Raw genomic sequence first — 20,051 nt, forward strand, 5'->3', positions numbered from 1 at the left:
AGGAAACCCGTATGCTGGAGGGAGTTTAGGATAGGGGAGGAGGTGAGAAGGGCTGGGATGTGAAATGTGTAATAGGTACTTGTGATACTGAGGGAGCCCGGAGGCCAGCATGCACGTAGATGTGCTAATAGGCACCTCAGACAGCCGTTTCTCCCTTCCGCCTTTTGGAATTCCAGGAAATGGAGTTTCCTTTGGACCTGACTGAAGCACTGGCCCTTTCTTGTGATTCTGCCTAGCCCGTGGTATTTGTAGAGCATTGTGGCTTGGAGGCAGGGTCCCTGGATCACAGTCTCATAGACTGTAGCTGGGCTACCTTGGCTGAAACACTTGCTCTTTAGACATCAGCATTGGGTCCTTTTGGAGTTAAGCAAGAGCGTTAAGGCTGAGAGACCTGGGCTAACACATACCTTCCGGGGTGTCTTCCTGTCCTGCCAGGGACATCTGTCTCCACAGTGCACTGTGCCCTCGCCTTTGCTGGCAGCTCTTTCCCCTTGGATTGGACTTCATTATCCTTAACCTCTTCCTTTCCATCTTCTGGAGGGAGGAAACCCCTCTGATGTCCTCCTTCCTATAGGTTCCTTGGATTGCCCCATTGGAAAAATCCTTGCAAAAGTATGTGCTATTTTATGATGCTGAGTATGTTAATTGGAATGATTAAGTTCTCTGCTATGAGGACTCCTGGGTGGGTCACTGTCGGAAGTTGGGTAATAGAGGAGTCTTTACAGTGTGGGAGGTGTGGGACTGCCTGAAGGCAGGTAAAAGAATGTGATAATATCTTTAAAGTTCCTGCTTAAAAACAGGAAAAGCAACTGCTACCTTTCATGTGGAGGATGGGCCAGGCTTTGGACCAGATGCGCAGGGTACAGTAGTGCAGGGTGATACCTTGGAGTTGGCAGCGAAGTTTATCTGGGGGAAGACATTTAATTGAAGCATCAAGCCGATGCTAACCCCGACAGGGAGCCAAGGGAAGCTGTGAAGGGCAAGCACTATCACGTATTGGCCACAGTTTGACTCCAGGGCGGCTCTCTGAGCGAGATGACGCTCTTCCCATCTTATAGAAGGCACTTAAGTCCAGATCCAATTCCAAAGCGCAGGGCTTTCAGGTCATTCCTCACTAACTCCCCAGAAGGCTTTAATCTCAGCCCTGGTAGTTCTCTGTGCAAGAGTCATTTAGTCAGCACAGATGATGATTTCCAAGCTGTGATTTCAGGCATCTCTGTCTCTACATACATTCTCTGCTGACACTCTACTCAGTGCCGGAACCCTGACGACCAATGACTAGCCTCTGAGGATACTCGGTTTCTGTGAAGTGCAAGTCAACTAACTGGGTGTGGTGGTTGGTGTCTGTATTTCCCATAATTCAGTAGGCTGAGGTGGAAGGGAGAGGTTGGACCAAACTGAGGAGCTCCAAGTCAGCCTAAGCTATAGAGTGAGACCCTGTTTCTAAAACAAAACCAAAAGAATAGGCAAATATAACAGGCACAGGCTGAGACTAGAGTACATTGATTCTTGTTCACTCAGGATTTGGCTGGCACTGGGTGGAGTCAGGGCTGGTCTTCTATCCAGGGTATCTTCTTGGGCCTGTTCTGGTTAGTTTTAAATGTCAACTTGATCTAACTTAGAATCACCTAAGAGTCTTTTTTTTTTTTAACCTCTTGGTTATTTTTTTATTATTACTTTTTTTTATTAAGAGATTTTCTATTCATTTTACATACCAACCACAGATTCCCCTGTCCTCCCTCCTCCCACGCCCCAGAGAAAAGAGTCTTAATGAGGGATTGGCTAGGTCAGGTTGGCCTGTAGGCATGTCTGTGGGGATTGTCTTGGTTGTTAGTTGATGTGGAAAGCCCACTGTGGGCAGTCCCGCTTCATGGGTGGACTCTGGACTGTATGGGTAGCTGAGTGCTGCTGCTTGCTTATTTTCTTGTGTTCTCTCATTGCTCTGGACTGTGAATGTGATGTCACTAAGTGCTCGAGGCCCTGCCTCGACTTCCTCAAATGGTGAACCACAGCTTGGAGTTCTCAACCCAGTCGACCCTTTCTCCCCTGTGGGAACATGTTCCAAGAGTGGAGTTCCGTGAAGAGATTTCTGAGTGCTTGTGAGAAAACTTCTAGAAAACAAGACGTAAGTCTTGTGACCTCAGTTTTTTCAGAACACAGGATTGTTCTTGGAACGTGTTGTCATACTCCTCTCGGGTATAGCGGACAGGAGTGAGTTTACTTCAGCTGCCGTTATTCATGCGCCTCTACGGGAAAACACGTTTTGGCCCTGTGTGGCGTGTCCTTGTCATTGTATACCTTATTCAGGTGATTCGTCTTTCCCCTCAGGCTATAAACTGTCGGATGCTCTGAATAAAGGAAGCTATTGCATGAGACTTCAGTCCACCTCGATTTTAGGCCCGGCTCTCCCAGGTTCACACCAACAGCTAGCACCGTATAGACTCCCGTAAATTTCTTTTTGTCAGGATGCTTTGTCACAGCCACAAAGACGAAACTAGGACATGTGTCCCCTCTTTAGTCCCTCTCTCCTGCTTTCTCCACCGATTTGCATTGTTTCCTCTCAATTTCCTCTCAATTTTATTGCCCTCCTGCGCCTCAGCCTGCCAAGAGTGATGGCCATGGTCATGTCTGGCGGGGCAGGTAACCTCTGAGAAGAGCGAAGCCTTGTCCACAGTGTGTTCTAGAGCTGAGAAGGCTGCACTGCATGGAAGAGAGCCCACGGGCGCCACTGTGAAGAGACAGTGTTGGAAGGTTGAGAGAGAAGATGGCATCCGCAGAGACCTTGTTTAGCTTGCATATGAGGAATTTTGTAGACAAGGTCTCATAATGTAGCCCAGGCTAGTCTGTTTGGAAATCACTATGTAGCCCAAGCAAGCTATCTTGAGACTTGTAGCAGCCTTCCTGCCTTATCTTAGCCTTTATTTATTTTTTATTTTTATTTATTTTTTATTTTTGAGACAAGGTCTTGAAGCCCATGATGGCTTTGAACGTGTGACCCTCCTACCTTCACCTCCCACATATTGGGGGTACATGTGTGTGGCACAGTGCCCGGCAACGTATTTGTTTAAGGGCCCTTCTCACCCCGAGGTTGTACTTCCCTTTTTGAATTCTTACCACAGGGTGAACCACCCCCACTTCAGTCACTGCCTTTGAATATTTAAGACGTATAAGCTAGAAAATGTGTAAAATGTTTTTAATTCTCTCTCTCGGTGTATCTTTAAAAATACATCCTTGCCCTGAAGATCGGTGCTGGTAAGAAGTAGACCTGGAAATGGAACCACTCGGGGTCACCTAAGGCAGTCCCAGAAAAGGCACAGTGGCTGGAGAGTTTGTTCTGGAAGTTTCAGTGTATTGTAGGAATAATCTCATTTGTGAGCTTCTGTCCCATTTACTGCCTCGGGGAGTAGGCATATGAAATGGGATCGCTATACTTTTACAGTGTAAGAAAAAAAAACTCATAGTCTTTGGGAGAGGAAAATATATCTTCTGGAAGAGCTAAAATTCAGTGTAGTTATAGTTCAGTTTTCCCATGAATTATTTATCTAGTGAACTCAAGCATCCAGATGACAGCCAGCAACACAAAAACCCACAGAAGAGATAGAGAGTTAGCAGCCAAAATAGAGGCTCATAGCCTTTGCTTGAACAAGTGCTCTTTAAAAACTCATGCAAAGCCCAGCTTGGTTATGGTTGTGTTTACTAGTTCACAGAAAGTCAAAAAGAACAATGTGTGTGTGGACACACATGCATCTATATGGGTATGTATGTGCATGCATGTATGCTTGTGTACACGTGTGTGTTATAGCTCTGTGGTGATATAATCCACTTACCACCTTTACCCTTTCAATTGTATACAGTCCATGGTTTTAGGGGTATTACATAATTACGCAGCTGTCACTCCTATATAATCTTATGTGGGAGTCCCTGAAAAATGCTACGGCCAGTGGGGAAATGAACCGTGAGAGGCAAGAAAGGAAACTAAACACAACTTAGTTAGCTGGTCTAGTTCAAACTTCTGACACCAGGCAGTTTATTTTAGACGTACTTAAATACAATACAATTTTGGGGGAAAAGTTTCCTGGTGACAATGATCTCAATCTCTTGTGCACAATAAAGCTTAAGGAGTGATGACATCAAAACTTTTTTTTTGCAAAGTATGTGTGACCTCTACCATGAAGATGGGTTCTATGGCTTAAGGGTCTAGGATCTGGTATGGTCTCTGACAGAGAGAGCATAGAGGTCACCGGGCTATAAAGTACCTGTGACATCTCCCCTAAGGATGGGTTCTATTGACTGAGAAGCAATGCTCAAGATAAAGGTCTAGGGAGGAAGAGTCTGGGATAAAAGTAAGAGTCTGGGGGATTCAGGTGTGGCCTGGCCCTAGAGATAACACAGCTCACCAGGCTACTAACTCCATCCATTCCCAGCCTTCTGGGTGGAAAACAGGTACACATCCCTTCTGTTGAAACGACAAGGCTGCTGTGCTTAATAGTCCTGGCTTATCTGGGAGCATGAAGACGTGCCCTTCTATATCATCCATTTTTTTTATTTGACTGATGTTGGATTGTCTCTGTGAATTGGCTGCTTGAATAAAGGCAACAAGATCATTTGTTTACAGGTTTCTGTGTGGCTCGCTATCTGTCTTCATTTCTCCTGGATATTTACTATGAGTTGAATTGCTAGTTCATACGTTAACTCTAACATCTAGCATTATCGGGCCCTCATCTGTTAGTTTCCCAGAGTGATGGACTAGTTAATATTCATAGCTGTGGATGAGGATTCTAGTTCCACAGTCACATGAATTCAGTTTTTTTTTCTTTTAAAAAGTTGGAGTTTACTAAGAAGAGGTTTTAATATAGACTCAAGTACAGACATTCCGAGAAGGGGAGGGAGATGTTAATGAAGCACAGGACAGTAGTGTATGTCCTAGAGTGGGTGCGTGGGGCAAGGGAGGGAGAGAGAGAGGATGGAAGAGAGAAAGGAAGGGAGAGAGAGGGAGAGAGAGAGGACTGATCTAGATGAAGCATTTATCTAAATTGTTCTATTATTATTATTATTATCTGAAGCTGTCAGAGTCTGTGAAGTGCACCATAGTGGCAATGCTGCTTTGAGACAAGCCTTGCTCTGTAGCTTACACTGGCCTTTTACTTGCTGTGGACCACAGCTGCCTTTTAGCGTGTGGTCCTGTCCCAGCTTCATGAGTAGCTGGCATGCACATGGAACCTAGCCTTTCTGTGATTTTGATTTGTGTTTCCCAGATGACTGATTGCATGACCTCACTTACTGTTTGTGTAGCTCATTGGAGAAGTATTTGTTCATATACTTTTTTTCTTACATTCTTGTTCTTTTCTTCCTTCCTTTCCTTTTTTGGTAGTTCTTTATTTTTTAATTGTTGCATTATAAAGATTGTATTTTGGATGTGTGTTCCCCCTGTGGTGGTTTGAAGAAAATGGCCCCAAAGGAAATGGCACTATTAGGAGGTGTGGCCTTGTTGAAGTAGTTATGACACTCCTTGGAGGAAGTGTGTCACTGTGGGGTGCGCTTTGAGGTCTCTTTTGCTCAAGCTTCACTCATTGTGACACGCAGTTCACTTCCAGTTGCCTGCAAGATATAGGACTCTCAGCTCCTTCTCCAGTACCATGTCTGCCTGCATGCCTCCATGTCCTGCTATGATGATAATGGACTAAAACTCTGGAACTGTAAGCCACCCAATCAAATATTTTCCTTTATATGAGTTGCCATGGTCATGATGTCTCTTCACATCAATAGAAATCCTAACTAAGACATCATTCTTTGTTTGTTTGTTGTTTTGCTTTCCAAGACAGGGTTTCATTGTGTAGCCCTGGCTGTCCTAGAACTCACTCTGTAGCCCAGGCTGGCCTCCAACTCACAGAGATCTGCCTGCCTCTGCGAGGCTGCCTGCCTCTGCCTCCTGAGTGCTGGAATTAAAGGTGTGCACCACCACTGCCTGGCTGGATATATGTCCCTTAAGAGATGTGATTTATAAAAACTTTGGTTCTGAAGCTGGAGAGATGGCTCAGTTGAGAGATGGCACAGGATCTGAGTTTGGTTCCCAGCCCAAACTTATGTTGGGCTCGCAACCACTTATAACTCCAGCTCCCGGGGATCTGACACCTTTTTCTGGCCTTCAAGGAAAAGTAAATAGTAAGTAGACATCTCTTTCTCATTCATGCCCAAAATATAAATGAGTAAGAATAGAAACTTAAAACTTTTGTCCTTATTCCATTGTTTTTCCTGCTTTATTTATTTTAAAATATTTTCTTATATTTGTGTGTGTTTGTGTAAAAGCATGCCACAGCACATGTGTGGAGGCCAGCATGCATGTGTTGATTCTCTCGCTTTACCATGTGCATCCTGGTAATACAGCTTAGGTCATCAGGCTTGGTAACAGCTATCTATACTTGCTGAGTCATCTTGCCGACCCATAGTTCCCTGATGTCTTGATGAACTCTGTTAAAACAGTGTTTTTCATTTCAGCTAAGTCTTCTTTTTTTCCCTTGTTCCTTGTTGTAGCTAGGCAACCATTAACTCAGATTCTGTTTTCTTCTAAGAATTTTATATTAAATGCATGATACATTTTTGAGTCAGTTTTTGTATATGGTTTGAAGGAGAGGTCCAACTTTATTCTCTCCCATGTGGCTATTCAGTACTCCAAGCACCAGTAGAGAAGACCATTTTTTCACCAATGACTTGTCTTGGCTGTCCCGTCAAAAGCCAACTGATGATCTGGGTGTGGTGGCACAAGCCTGTAATTGCAGGATCTGGAATATACAAGTCTTCTAGTTAGGGTTACTGTTGCTGTGATAAAACACTATGACCAAAAGCAACTTGGGGAGGAAAAGTAGTTTACACTTCCCATCATTGTTCATCATTGAAGTCAGGACAGGCACTCAAGCAGGGCCGGAACCTGGAGGCAGGAGCTGATGCAGAGGCCATGGAGGGGTGCTGCTTACTGGCTTGCTTCCCAAGGCTTGCTCAGCCTCCTTTCTTATAGAACCCAGGACCACCAGCCCAGTGGTGGCCCCACCCACAGTGGGCTGGACCCTCTCACATCAGTCACTAACTAAGAAAATGCCTTACAGGCTTGCTTGCAGCTGAACATATGGAGACATTTTCTCAATTGAGGATCCTTCCTCTCCAATGATTAGCTTGTGTCAGGTTGACATAAAACTATCAAGCACAAGGAGAAACAGGAATTTAAAGCCAGCCTGGGTCTCATGGTGAGAAGACGCACACGCACACAAGCACAAGCACACTTAGCTGACTGGGACCAAGAGGACTTGTTTCTGGACTCTTATTTTATCAATCTGCATGCCTGGCTGCATGCAAAAGCCACACTGTTTTGCCAATTGCCATTCAAATTAGGTTTTGAATTCCCCTGGCCTTGTCTCTTTTCAAGATTGCTTTCTTTGTTTTAGGTTCCTTACATTTCCACATGAGTTTAAGAATGGACTGGTTAATTCTGCAGGAAAGACAAATGAGGTTCTGTTAGGGATTACACTGACTCAGTAGACCCATTTGGGAAGTAGCTCATCTTAGTGGCTTAAATCTAACTCACGAGCACAGGATGTCTTCCTGTTGATTTATGTCTTCAATTATACTTCATAATTTTCAGTGTATAAATCTTGATAGAGTTAGTCCTGAATATTTTGTCATTTTTGATAATGTAGCAGATGGGATTGTATCCTTAATTTCATTTTGAGTCTACTCATTGGTTTAATATTTTACTTTTGGTGGATTCTTAGGGTTTTCTGCATATGAAATTATTACCTGTAAATGCAGATTATTTGCTTTTTATTTTCCTGTCTGGGTGTTTTAAATTTCTTTTCTTTCTATATTTACCTGCATCATCTCTCCAGTCCTGTACTGAACAGAAGTGATAAGTGTGGGCATCCTTGTCTTGTTCTGTGATCACTTTGTAGCCCAGGCTGAACCTCAACCCATGATCCTCCTGCCTGTGCCTCTGAGTGCCTGGGACACAGGTGTGCATCATCCCATCTGACACTCTTTTTCTGTCCTTCCCCTCCCCCCTTTTCTTCTTAATGGAAAGATGTTCAATCTTTTACATTAGATATGTCACAGAGTCTTCGTAAATGCTCTTTATTAAGGTTGAGGAATTTCCTTTCTATTTCCAGTTTATTGCATTTTTTTTTAAAATCATGAAAGGATATTGGATTTTGTCAAATCCATTTTCTTTGTGTTTTGATCTTTTGTCCTTTATTCCATGAAGATGGTAGCTTATATTTATTGATTTTCATGTGTTGAACAATCCTTTCCTTCTTGGCATAAATACCTCTTGGTAATTGTGAATGATCCCGTCTCTACATTGCTGGATTAGTCTAGGTGATACTTTCTTGAAGATTTGGGTCAGTTATGGTTAAAGGTAGAAGTGTCATGATGAGAGGAAGTCAGCTTCAGAGACTCAACCAGGTACAGCCGCAGTGAGGGGCCATTTCTCACAGGGTCACCACTGCCGTTTTAGCTTAGACGTGGAAGGGCATAATTAGTGGTTTCTCTGATCCCGACAAAGTGCATTGAATTCCTAACTTAGGACAGTGCATAACAGACGTTAGGAAGACTTCTAATCAAGAGCACTTAAAATAGAGAAAGCTTTGATGTTTCCATGGCTTTACCTGCTGCTTGTCTGGGGATGTTGCTAACATGGAGGGCATCGTTTAGCATCAAGGCTGATGACTGATCAATGAAGTGCTGTTGTCCCCACATCCCCGGCCTTAGGAACACTTTTCCTGTCACAGCCCAGAAAGGAAGCGAGGGGCTTGCCTTCAGCGGAGTCCAGCCTGTGAGCGATGTCACACTGGGCCATTCTCTGAGGAGGAGGGCTGGTGAGTCAGGGCGTTTGTCAGCTGTCTGTGTGGTCTGGTCACTGGCGATGCTATCTGCTTGCATCCGTCACCCCATTCCCCGTCAATGCTCCGTGATTCCGTGAAGTCTAATTTCTGGGCTTCCCCCCTTCAGCTCACTTCTCTGCCATTTTGGATCACTTTGCTCCATGCTCTTCTTAGTATGGGCTGATTCAAAGAGGGAGCTTGTAATGCCACAAATTTTGTATCCCCACGGCCTCGTTTATGCACAGAGCAAGAACATGGTGATGTAAAAACAATGTCTCCAAGCCAGGCCAAATATCAGCGTAGAGAAAGGAGTTGAACATAGAATTCCAGCCCTGGCCATGGAGCGATTGGCAATTGTGAGCTGCTAAGAGGAAAGTGGTCCGTTTTCTCTAAGAGGATAGCTCCTAGTAAGCTGACCACGCTCCAGTGGAAGACCACACCTCCAAAAATATTTTGGGGAGCACAAATTGGTCTTGAGGGGAAAAACTAAAACAATCCCCCTCAAACACACCAAAAAACAACAAAAATCTCCCTAAGATGATACAAAGTTGGGTGGATAGGGAAGCGGAGGGGTAGATTTGGAAAGAGTTATGTGGGTGAATGTGATCAAAACATTTAGGACACTCACCTCTCAACTGATTAAAAAAATTAAAATCTCCTTACCATTGTGTATTTTATAAATGATACAACTTCGTATTAGCTAATTCTTATTTATTAATTCTCTGTCTCTCATCTCTGTCACACACACACACACACACACACACACAGAGAGAGAGAGAGAGAGAGAGAGAGAGAGAGAGCGCAAGAGCATGCCTTGTATATACCAAGTAAGCACTGTACCGTTGACTTCCGTCTCCAGCAGGTATTTGTCTAATTTGTTCCCAGGACAGGTCTGGCATGTAGGTAGTATGCACACTAGATGTCGTCCATGGATAAAACAGAAGGCTGGAAACTTGAAAACTTAGAGTCTAGTTGACTAGGATGTTTACTTTCCAAGGCTCGATCTCTTGATTCTTATTTGCAGAAGAGGAGGTGGTTTTCAGTGCTGCCCCGGGGTCTCCCCATTGCTTACCTCCTTTGGTTCCATGTTCCTCTGTAGTAGTGGGATTCTCTCTCCCCGCCTCCAGGGACATGGATTCATTGCTGAGCATCTTCATCCCACCCCCAAGGTCTTCTGATGTAGTTAAGTGAGGATCCTTTGTCCTTTCCCCATGGACCTCAGTGCTCTACAGCTTTTCACTGGTTTTGACCTCACTAGCATTTGCATGTACTGTGCACACATGTCCTTATCCAGCTTAATTTGTGTCTAATGCATCAAATCAGGCCTTAATAGGGGCACTGGGCCATGTTCTTCCTGATTGCTTTTATTCCCTGATGGAATATGAGGTAGAGGAAGGGACCCACGCTGTTCTCTGATTCTGCCACTCAGAAACTCGGTTTCTATTCTTTCTCTGGGTCACCATTTTCCCCTGTATGAAAATGAAAGGTCGGATCAAAGCCATTTCAGGCTGCTTAAGCTATGCTATTGACCCGGCTTCCTGTTGCTTTCATACTGTTCCTGGTTCATGCCTGCATTCCTGGTCCACTGGTTGTTTCACAGGTAATTTGATTTTTTGTCAGTGTGTCTCTTCCCCATGCCTGGAACTTTCTCCTCTTCCCTGCTGACCAAGGAAGAATCCTAGGTGGGCAGGCAGCTCTTTGGGCAGGTGGAAAGTGCTGCCAGCCCAGGATGCTGCCCTGGCCTTTGCCCCACACCTGCAGCTGTGACAAGATCGGGGATCTGAAGCTTCCATTCAGTAGCTGAAAATCCAGAGCAGTGTCTGTCTTACAGCTTTTACCTGTCAAGTCCTCATAAAGAATAAACAGCATACCTAAGCTTTCATTAATGGTAACTAAGAGACAGTCCCTTGATAGCCCTGTCCTGTCTCTGTGCCTTTTACAGAATTGCATGGCATTAGCCTAAAGACAGGTGACCACAATTAATTTACATCCAGCCCCCAAATGTTGAGGAATAAGAAGGAATCTGCTGTGACTTCTGGCATACTCATTGGTCCCACTGTGCTGCTATGATCAATAGTGACAGTCACATCAGACAGATGTCAAATAATACTTGCCTTTCTGGGTGACTAGAAGAGAGAGGAAGAAAGTTAAGTGCTTCAATTTTCTTTGACTAGAAATAAATAAAGATGTGGTGTATAGCTGCATTTGAAGCTTTCCTGGTGTGTGTGTGTGTGTGTGTGTGTGTGTGTGTGTGTGTGTATATGTACACACCTGTGTGCATGGGAGGATTGGGTCCTGAGGCTTTGTCCCGACTCTAGCTGAAAGGACTATGGTGTATGTATGTCCTATCTCTCCGCAGGTCCCCTGCACCTCGGCCCCCAGGACCCGCCCCGCAGGCCTCAGAAGTGGGAGCGGGACACAGAGTGCAGCACTCTTTTCTCTCCCCTCCCCTCCCCCAGAGCAGTTACTAGAAGGTCATTCTCTGAGTGTGCTCTGGAATCTGGGTTGCTCTGGCCACTGCAGTTAATGCTGCTTTGTTCCCTGCTAAATGAGGCGAGAACCGTGGCCCAGGTCACATTGGTAATCCAGCTCGGCAGGACACTCCGCTGTGCACAGAGCAGATCTGGAGGCTAGGAAGGGCTTTCCCTTTGGAGCAGAGCCACTGGCCTGCAGGAGTGTGTCCTTGGGCTGCGGGTTTGACTCCTATGGGCTCCACTTCTCCTTCACTGGTTCACTGGAGCTTTTCTTATTGTTATTGGGTTCTATCTATCTATCTATCTATCTATCTATCTATCTATCTATCTATCTATCTATCCATCTATCTATCCATCTATCTATCCATCTATCTATTTTGGCTGTGGGGCAGGAGTTTGGGCCAAGAGTCTCACTGTAGCTTAGGTTGGCCTAGTTTACTGTATACTAAAGCCTGGCCTTGGTGATAATACCCCCTGTCTCAGCCTCTTAATTGTTGGGACTAACAAATGTGTATGTCACCTTGCCCAGCCCAGGGGATGGTTGAGTCTTCCTTTTCCAGACCCCGTTCTAAGAGCTGGAGTACAGAATAAGAGCAAGGTCCCGATAGGGTCTCACTATATCGGGGAAGACAGTAAGCATGTGAACCAGATAGAACTCTCCTTGCAGACCATGTTAACTGTGGGGAAGGATATGAACAGGGTAACAAAAAGAGCAGCTTTAGCTGAGGTCACAGTAGCGAGCATTCATTAGCTCCAGCAGGATGACCCTACTGAGCTCAATGCTTGTGCATTCTCAGTATTTTCCTTTGTCAATAATCTTGTTGTAACTCCTACAGCTCCCTGCGATTCTGCTCATCTGTAGGGTATCAGGACAGGGGATAGATCTTGACACTCACCGAGATGGGTATACTCCAGCCAGTGAGTTCTAGCCACATGCAGGCTGTCACATGGCTTTATGCTTGTGTGTGTTGGAGAGAGGACAGAGTGTGGCTAGGAGACCAGAGGGATGTGAGGAGATGGGCAGTGCACAGGATAAAAAGCAGACCTGGTTTGGGGTCCTCAGGGAAAGAATTGTGAAGAATACAGTGGGGGGGGGGTCCTGCTCCAGAAGCTGGAGGCTTGGGAGAGATCCTGTGCTTTCTTCCTACCGCCACTGGCTGACTCGGTTAGAGCCGGGTTCTCTGTAAAGGGAGGAGGCTATTGTGGCATCTCGTGGCAGAGGCTGGGGTTGACACTCTAGAACTGAGCAGTTTCAGAGAGAAGAGAACTGGGAATACAATAGCACCAGGGACCTTTGTGTTCCTGCCATTAATGTAGCTGTGTTCGCCTGCTAGGGCGACCCTGCTTGTGCTGGCCAATCACTGGGGCTTTTCACAGCTCCATGCTGGAAGGTTCTGCTGTCTTTCGGAACGTTTTCTTGTTCCTCAAAAGAGTGGACTTGGTTGCTCTTTAATTCTAACTCTGTCTCCCCTGAGGGCAACTCTCCAGCCAAATCACTACCCTTTTTGGATGGTGATGTCAGGCCAGAACCCGTGTGTCTCCGAGCATACTTCCTCTCCAGAGTTGGAGACCTGCCAGTCTCAGCCTGGTTTTGGTTTATTCAGAACAATCAAATTATTACTATTTTAATGAATAGTCTTTATTTTTCAAAATCTGTTTTAGGTTTACGCACCAGAAAATTCATGGGCAGAAACATGGGCTGGAGCAGAATTCCCATACACCCTCTTATTAACAACCTTATTAACATACAGTTGACCAGTGCGGGTGCCTGTAACCAGCAGCCTTAGCTTGGGTTACACGTTGCTCTCTATGCTGTCCATTTTGTGTAGTTTTATTGATTTATTTTTACTTGTTGAGTGAGAGTTTATGTTTGTTGTTTATGAGAGGCTTGGTCTGGTGTCTGCTGGCCCAATCTTATCAGAAATAGAATCATACGCAGTGTTCATCTTCGTGTTCTGATTTTCTACCTTGTCTCTGGAGACACCTGACGTGAGCTCTGTAAACAGAGGGATCCCCCAGAGGAGGAGGATGGCAGATATCACAGGGGTCTGTGGGTGGTGAGTGTTGTGTGGGTGGGTATGGCAAGCTGTTCTGTCTTTTTGGTATTTACATTATCAGTCACATGCTAGGAGACACTGCTGTGCAGTTCATCAGGTCTACAGGAGTTAATCTCTGGAAAACAATGTGGAAGCAAGACAGTGGAAGTACTTCACAAGACAGTCATGTAGTACCTAGGCTGAAGCTGTCCAGACACTTACAGAGAAGTATTTTAAGTTCTTTGGTACTCTTATACACAGTTAATTCCTTCTTGTTTGAAACGTGAAGCCACAAATAAAACCCCTGTCTGTCTCTCTGTCTCTCATATCATGATTACTCATACAGTTTACATCTTCCTTAAATTGTTCCCTTTTCTTTTTCATTTTTTTCAATGTCTTTGAGAATTAGAATGTAGAATCTCATTCTGTAGCCCAGGCTGTCCTCACACACATGGTGATCCTCCTGCCTCAGCTTCCTGAGTGCCGAGATGACAAGTATGAGTTACCACACCTGACTCTCCCCCCCTTTGGAGTTTATGGATTTTTTCTTTCATTTTAGATATTAACGAAAACGTTGTAAGCTGTGGTATTTTTAAACTCCTTTATGTGATTCCTCCCTCTGCTCTGTGGTGGCTGTTCTGAATAGAGTCCCTGTGTGGTATTTCACAGCAGGGATTCCTGGAAGGAGGACACAGGAATGCTGTAGGTGTACAGAAGGCCGGTGATTAAAAATCCACCAGCAGCAAGGTTTAATATACCACTGTCCTTTGGTAAGCTGGGAATTGCATGTGGTACTTAGGGGTAGCTGGCTTTGATCCAGCTCAAGCATCTGGATAATAGTCAGGTGCATTATAAAGCCACAATAGGATGGAAGGGGATGGCTGATACTGAGAAGCAGAACAGTGAAGTTAGTGTTGAAATTCCAGGAGGAAGCCAGGGCTTTGGCATTTCCTTTTTATCTCTCCCCCAAGCAGAGATTCTCCCATGAGCATCTGGGGCAAGTATACATTCATTCTTGTGAGATTGCAGTCAGTCAATTGAGTTTTTTTTTTTGGTTTTTTTGAGACAGGGTTTCTCTGTGTAGCTTTGCGCCTTTCCTGGAACTCACTTGGTAGCCCAGGCTGGCCTCGAACTCACAGAGATCCGCCTGGCTCTGCCTCCTGAGTGCTGGGATTAAAGGCGTGCGCCACCACCGCCCGGCAAGTCAATTGAGTTTTGAACATCATCTTTGTGCCTTGACCAGTGGTACATGGGCATGGTCAGCCCATTGAATACATGTATTCAATCACATGTGGATGCCACAAAAGAGAGTTGTAGGGGGTTATGGAGTCTTCGAGGTAAGAGTTCACTTTCCTTAGAAGGTTAGGAATGGAGAGGTGGAGAGCCAGTCAAATTAGGCAGAGAGAGAGAGAGAGAGAGAGAGAGAGAGAGAGGGAGGGAGGGAGGGAGGGAGGGAGGGAGGGAGGGAGGAGGGTTTTGTGTGCAGGGAGGAGCATGTGGAGAGGAAGTAAGGTACATGTGAGGAACTCTGAGTAAATGGAGGGTCCACGGATGTAAGGTGAAGCTGGACCACATAGACCATAAGGCCATGTTGAGGCTATTTGTCATCTTTAGAGTAGATACAAGCAATCGTGGAGATTCTTAAAGTTTTTTTAATTAATTTTATGTGTATGAGTACCTTGCCTATATGCCAGTGTACCATGTTGTGTACCTAGTGCCCACAGAAGCCAGAAGAGGGCATCAGATCATCTGGAACTAGAGATATAGATGGTTATGAGCCATCACATGGATGATGGAAATCAAGCCTGGGTCCCCTGAAAAAGCAGCCATTGCTCTTAACTGCTGAGCCGTCACTCCATCCCCAAAGTGTCGAGTACGAACAAGTGTCGGTGACTCATAAACTGTAACAACTGGGGGAGAAGCCCTTCACGGATGAAGCCTGAGTTCCAGGCTTGAATGCTCGGGGGCTCATACCAGGGTGAGAAGGGTGGGTGGGGGATGAAGGGAGGGAGGTGATATGGAGAGTTGAAGGGAAGAAAGCAAGTTGACATTTTGGAAATTAATTAATTGATTTCCAGGAATTGAACAAGCCCTTTCTTTTCATTGGCCTAGGATCCTTTGGAACTCAGTATTCCTACAGAGGATGCAAGGGAAGGACAATTTCTGGTTCATAACTCCTTCCCCCACCCTTCAGCCTTTGGCTGGAGAGAGGGAGCTGGCCTTGCCTGATTCCAGTAGGAAGTGAGAGCAGCCACCCTCTCTGCAGTGTGTTAGCTCAGCCTGGGAGCCACCTTTCTGGGCTAGCGTGGGAGGCTCCCAGCCTAGTTCAGTTTGTTATAAAAAAGAAGTGAACTTGAGCACTAAAAATGAGCAACAGCAAGATGACCTGGTCCTCCGGCAAGTGGGACTGATCACAGACTGTCTTGCAACTTGCTCAAGATGGAAGCGTTAGCTGTGGGGGTGGTAGTGGTTAGGTCAGGCACAGAGCTGCTCATTTAGCTGTGGTAGAAAGGAAGGTGGCTTCCCTGGCCACACCCTCTGCTTTTGCCCGAGGAGCTGGCTTTCTGACCTCTCCGCTTCCCTGGCATCATGGCTCTCATTTTGATTCATGTTGTTACTGTGGATATTTAGCTTTTGTCTGGGAGGTGTAGACTGGAGTCCCACTTAGTGTACATCCTTCTAATCTCTTCAGTTGACCCTAAGGTGCAGCTTGACGGAGCTGGGCTAACTCCTGCAGACACATTTTCAAGAAGGCAGATTTGTGACTTTTCTTTACCAAGAAGGAAGTAGGGGAAGAAGGGAGAGTGGGCGTGTGGTGTGAGTGTGATGAGTTAGTGAGTGTGCATGTGAGTGGGTGTGTGTTAGAGGTATGTCAGTGCGCGCGCGCGCACACACACACACACACACACATGCATATAGCAAGTGTATGTGTGGGTGTGGGTGCTGTGTGCATATACCAACTCGGGTTGGGGCTGGTGGAGAGAGGCAGGCCTTTGTAGTGTGAACATGGGTAAGAATAGGGGCCCTTGCATATGAAGAATTTTGCTCTTTTGTTAGATGACCTCATCAGAAGCTGGGGAACTACCTCTCCCCCCTATGTTTTTTCTTCTGTCCCCTACCCACATTTCCTCACTGTTCCAGTATTATTAGTCTAGCAGCACCCCTCCCCAGGAAGAAGAGGTGGGCTGGGGTAGAGTAGCCAGTGGATGGATTCCCTTTGGGTGCTTGAGTTCAGGCTCCATGGTCAGCGGCTTCCCTTCTGGGCTGGCAGTGGTTCCAGGACACGTACCTCCCTTCCCCTTCAGGCTCCTCTACAATGGGTGACCTTGCTCAGCCCTGAGGCCTTGGCCTTCCCATGATTGTGGGAGGCATTGAGTCCCAGAAGGTTTATATTTCTGACTGCAGTGGGTTCAGGGCAGATCAGCATGGAACGAGTAGGAGAGGGATCCTGGAAACTCCCCCTGAGCTGGAGGGCCTTTGGGATTGGGCAATCATGAATGGTGTCATGCCATCCCTGGCTGCACAGGTCACTGACATATTGCTGACCTTGCAGCTCCAGCAGAGTTCACTGGAGAGAATTGCTAGCCACAGAGAAGCCGTGACCACACATTCGATCTAGAGGCCTCAGCAAGCTGCAAGGTCCTTGGCCAGTAAGCCCATGTGCTTTGGTGGGCTCCCCCAGGGGCCAGACTACAGCGTGCCCACAGTTCACCAGCCAACTCCTTCTTCGTTCTTCAGCGTGTCAACACGAGTTGTTGATCAATACTAGGGGAAATCCGTTTGTTCCCAGTGCCATTTGTGAAACTCTTTTGACTGGAATCAGTCCTTAGCTCCAAGTTTTGGGGAAAACTTTCTTTTCTTGTAACCACAGAAATTACCTTTCAAACATGACTGTTCCTATTTCTATTAATGCAATTTTTGCTTAGGTACATATCAAGCTATCCAAGGCTATAACTCTTGGACATGTCCATGAGGTGATTCAAGGGAAGTGCTGTGATCTGGTGTGAAGGATCTGTCAGGAAGGGAGGGGCCATGTTCAATATGATCCACCTGTATGCAGGGGCATAGACAGATACCTAGGTTGTGTTTCAAGTCATGAATAATCCAACCTTTTTTTCCTGTGGAACTAATTGTCTAAGTTTATGCCCACTGGCAAACAAGAAAGGAAACTGGTACTCACCTGTTGAGATTGGGCACCTAATTCTTTTGTTTTGCTTAATTTTGCACTATTTCATTAGTTTTTAGCAAGGAATTACATGTTAAACATTAACCTGAATGCAGTCTGGTTTGGTGGGTAACTTTAAAGTATTCAGGGGCAGGTGTGGGGGTGCACACGTGTAATCCCAGCACTCGGGAGGCTGAAACAGGAGAACAGGCGATTTTGAGGTCAGCCTGAATTAGATGGTGAGTCTGTCTCCAAAACGAAAGAGAAATAAAAAGTACAGTTGGGCACACACCTTTAATCCCAATACTCAGGAGACAGAGGCAGGAGGATCTCTGTGAGTTCTAGGCTAGCCTGGTTTACAAAGTGAGTTCCAGGACATCCAGGACTGCTACACACAGAAACCCTATCTTGGGCAGGAAAAAAAGTACAATTGGATAAAAAAGTTTTTACATAAAAAACTAATAGTCCATCCTTTCTCCAGCCAGGAACTTAACAAAATGTCGGAGGTCTTCAGTATGTCTAGAGATAATTTAGTAAAATTACAATAATTTTAAAAAAAAGTAGGCCAGCCTGGGTTTAAGAATGAGGTCCTGTAAAATACAAAAGCAAAACAAAGCAAAACAAAACAAAAAAAATACCATGAATAACAACTCCAAAAGTATATATTTTTCTCTTAGTGCATTTATTTTTGGCAAGCACTTTTATGTAAGAGCTCTGCGTGTGTGTGTGTGTGTGTGTGTGTGTGTGTGTGTGTGTGTTAATTTATTTGGTCTCACAGATGAAGAAATTGAAAGGAGATAAAGGAAAAGGCCACTTACCATGCCATATAGACACTGGAAAGAATCTCTACCAGGAGCTTTTCTTACTCAGATGCCTGCTTAGCCAAGGACTTTGCTACATGAGGAGCGAGATGAAAACGGAAGCCATAATTTCGGGTTAAGTTGCTTATTTATTAAAATCTAGAAACTATTTGAAAACCAGATGATACCCCCTGGGCTTTGACTTTCCTCATCTGTAAAATGGGGAGAGAGACCGTGTGGTCTCAGAGTCTTTGCGCTCCTAACATTCTTTGATTAGGGACATTACCCACCTTCCTCTCAACCTCTCTTTGCTTCTTCTCCACAGTACGTGGGAAGCCTGGATGTGCCGAGACCCAACAGCAGGGTGGAGATCGTGGCTGCCATGCGCAGAATCCGGGTGAGTGGTCACAGGTGGGGCTGTGTATGAATCTGGAATTCCAGCTTCCTGGCCTGCTAGCCCTTTCAGCCAGAGCTGGGAACCGGAATGGACGGCTGCACCCTTCCCTGCCCCAGAGTCCATACTCCTCCATCACCGGGAGACTATCGTGAATTGTGCAATAGGGGCCAGGGGTTGAAATGGACGTGATGGCTGAGCAGTGTCATCCTCCGTGTCCCGTGTCCTGCAGCTCTTCTGAGATGCGGGTGTGGCGGTTGGCTGGGCGGTAAAGGAGAACGGCAAAAGGGAGAACAAAACTTTAGGAAGCAGCTAGGAATGGATCAGAACATTTTTTAATGGTAATTTATTGTGGTACCAAATAGAAGATTTACTGGAAATTTTAAAGCTGGATATGAAATTTCACCAAAACTTCCTCGGTCATCTGCTTGAGGCTTCAGGATGTGTGAGCTTTTTTTATATGTCATGTCCCGCCCCCCCCCCCATCCACCACCCACCCCCGTCACACTTTCCTGTGTCCTGGAAGAGTTTGGTGTACATGGCAACCCACTGCCTTCTGACTCTGGTCCATGGTGCAGGGACACCGGAACAAGAGAACTTTGGAGTATTTTGGAGGTGGGCTTGGGATGACTCAGATGGATTGTGATTGTGTCATGGTGCCAGCTGGTGTTAACGTGGCTGGCTTGGACATCTCTGGGCGCAGCCCGGTGTGGGTCATTGTTCTTCAGACTCTGGGTGCAGCCCGGTGTGGGTCATTGTCCTTTGGAGTGCTCTGTTCACCTCACAGGAACAACCCAGCAGGTGCCGGAGCTTCATTCTGCTTTTGTTGGTTTTGCTCTGAGATGGTTCTCTGCCCTATCGACAGGAACCTCAATCTGATGACATCGGTGTTGGGGAGAGTGTAAACATGCTTGCTGTCGGCTTTCGCCATAGCTCACCGATGCCGCCAGTCATACGGCCTTTTCTTCTTCACCAAGTTGGATTTATTGAGATACTATTACATACATCAGTACCGTTTTCATGGACTCAGTAATTAGGACATTTGAAGTACTTTCATGAGAGTAATTCCACTGAGTGGTTGCAGCATTAGAGGATCGTGTCATGTCATTTTCTAGATTAATCTGAAGCTCAAAGAAATATATGGAGGAGTCACGGAGGCCTAGAAATGGGCATGTGGCCTGACTGTGTTCTATCACTTGCCGCTTGGTCTCATGGAAAAGCTGTATGTTTTACTCCCCTTTTGGCTGCAGGTCCAGGTCTCAGGCCTCTTTACCTCCTCCTTTGCCCTCCAGCATGGGTAGAAGCAGAGGCCTTG

General features: G+C 45.8%; 1 protein-coding gene across 2 annotated transcripts in view; it reads left to right on the forward strand.

The window, feature by feature from the left end:
* Nucleotides 1-20,051, forward strand: part of C15H1orf226 (chromosome 15 C1orf226 homolog) — a 300,724-nt gene that overhangs the window by 63,162 nt on the left and 217,511 nt on the right. For both annotated transcript variants that reach the window (XM_028864336.2, XM_028864337.2), the window contains exon 2: nucleotides 18,668-18,739. In XM_028864336.2, the coding sequence (XP_028720169.1) occupies nucleotides 18,668-18,739 (72 nt within the window). The remainder of the gene's footprint in view (nucleotides 1-18,667; nucleotides 18,740-20,051) is intronic.

The sequence above is a fragment of the Peromyscus leucopus genome, chromosome 15 (genome assembly GCF_004664715.2).
Source record: "Peromyscus leucopus breed LL Stock chromosome 15, UCI_PerLeu_2.1, whole genome shotgun sequence".
Classification (NCBI taxonomy): domain Eukaryota; kingdom Metazoa; phylum Chordata; class Mammalia; order Rodentia; family Cricetidae; genus Peromyscus; species Peromyscus leucopus.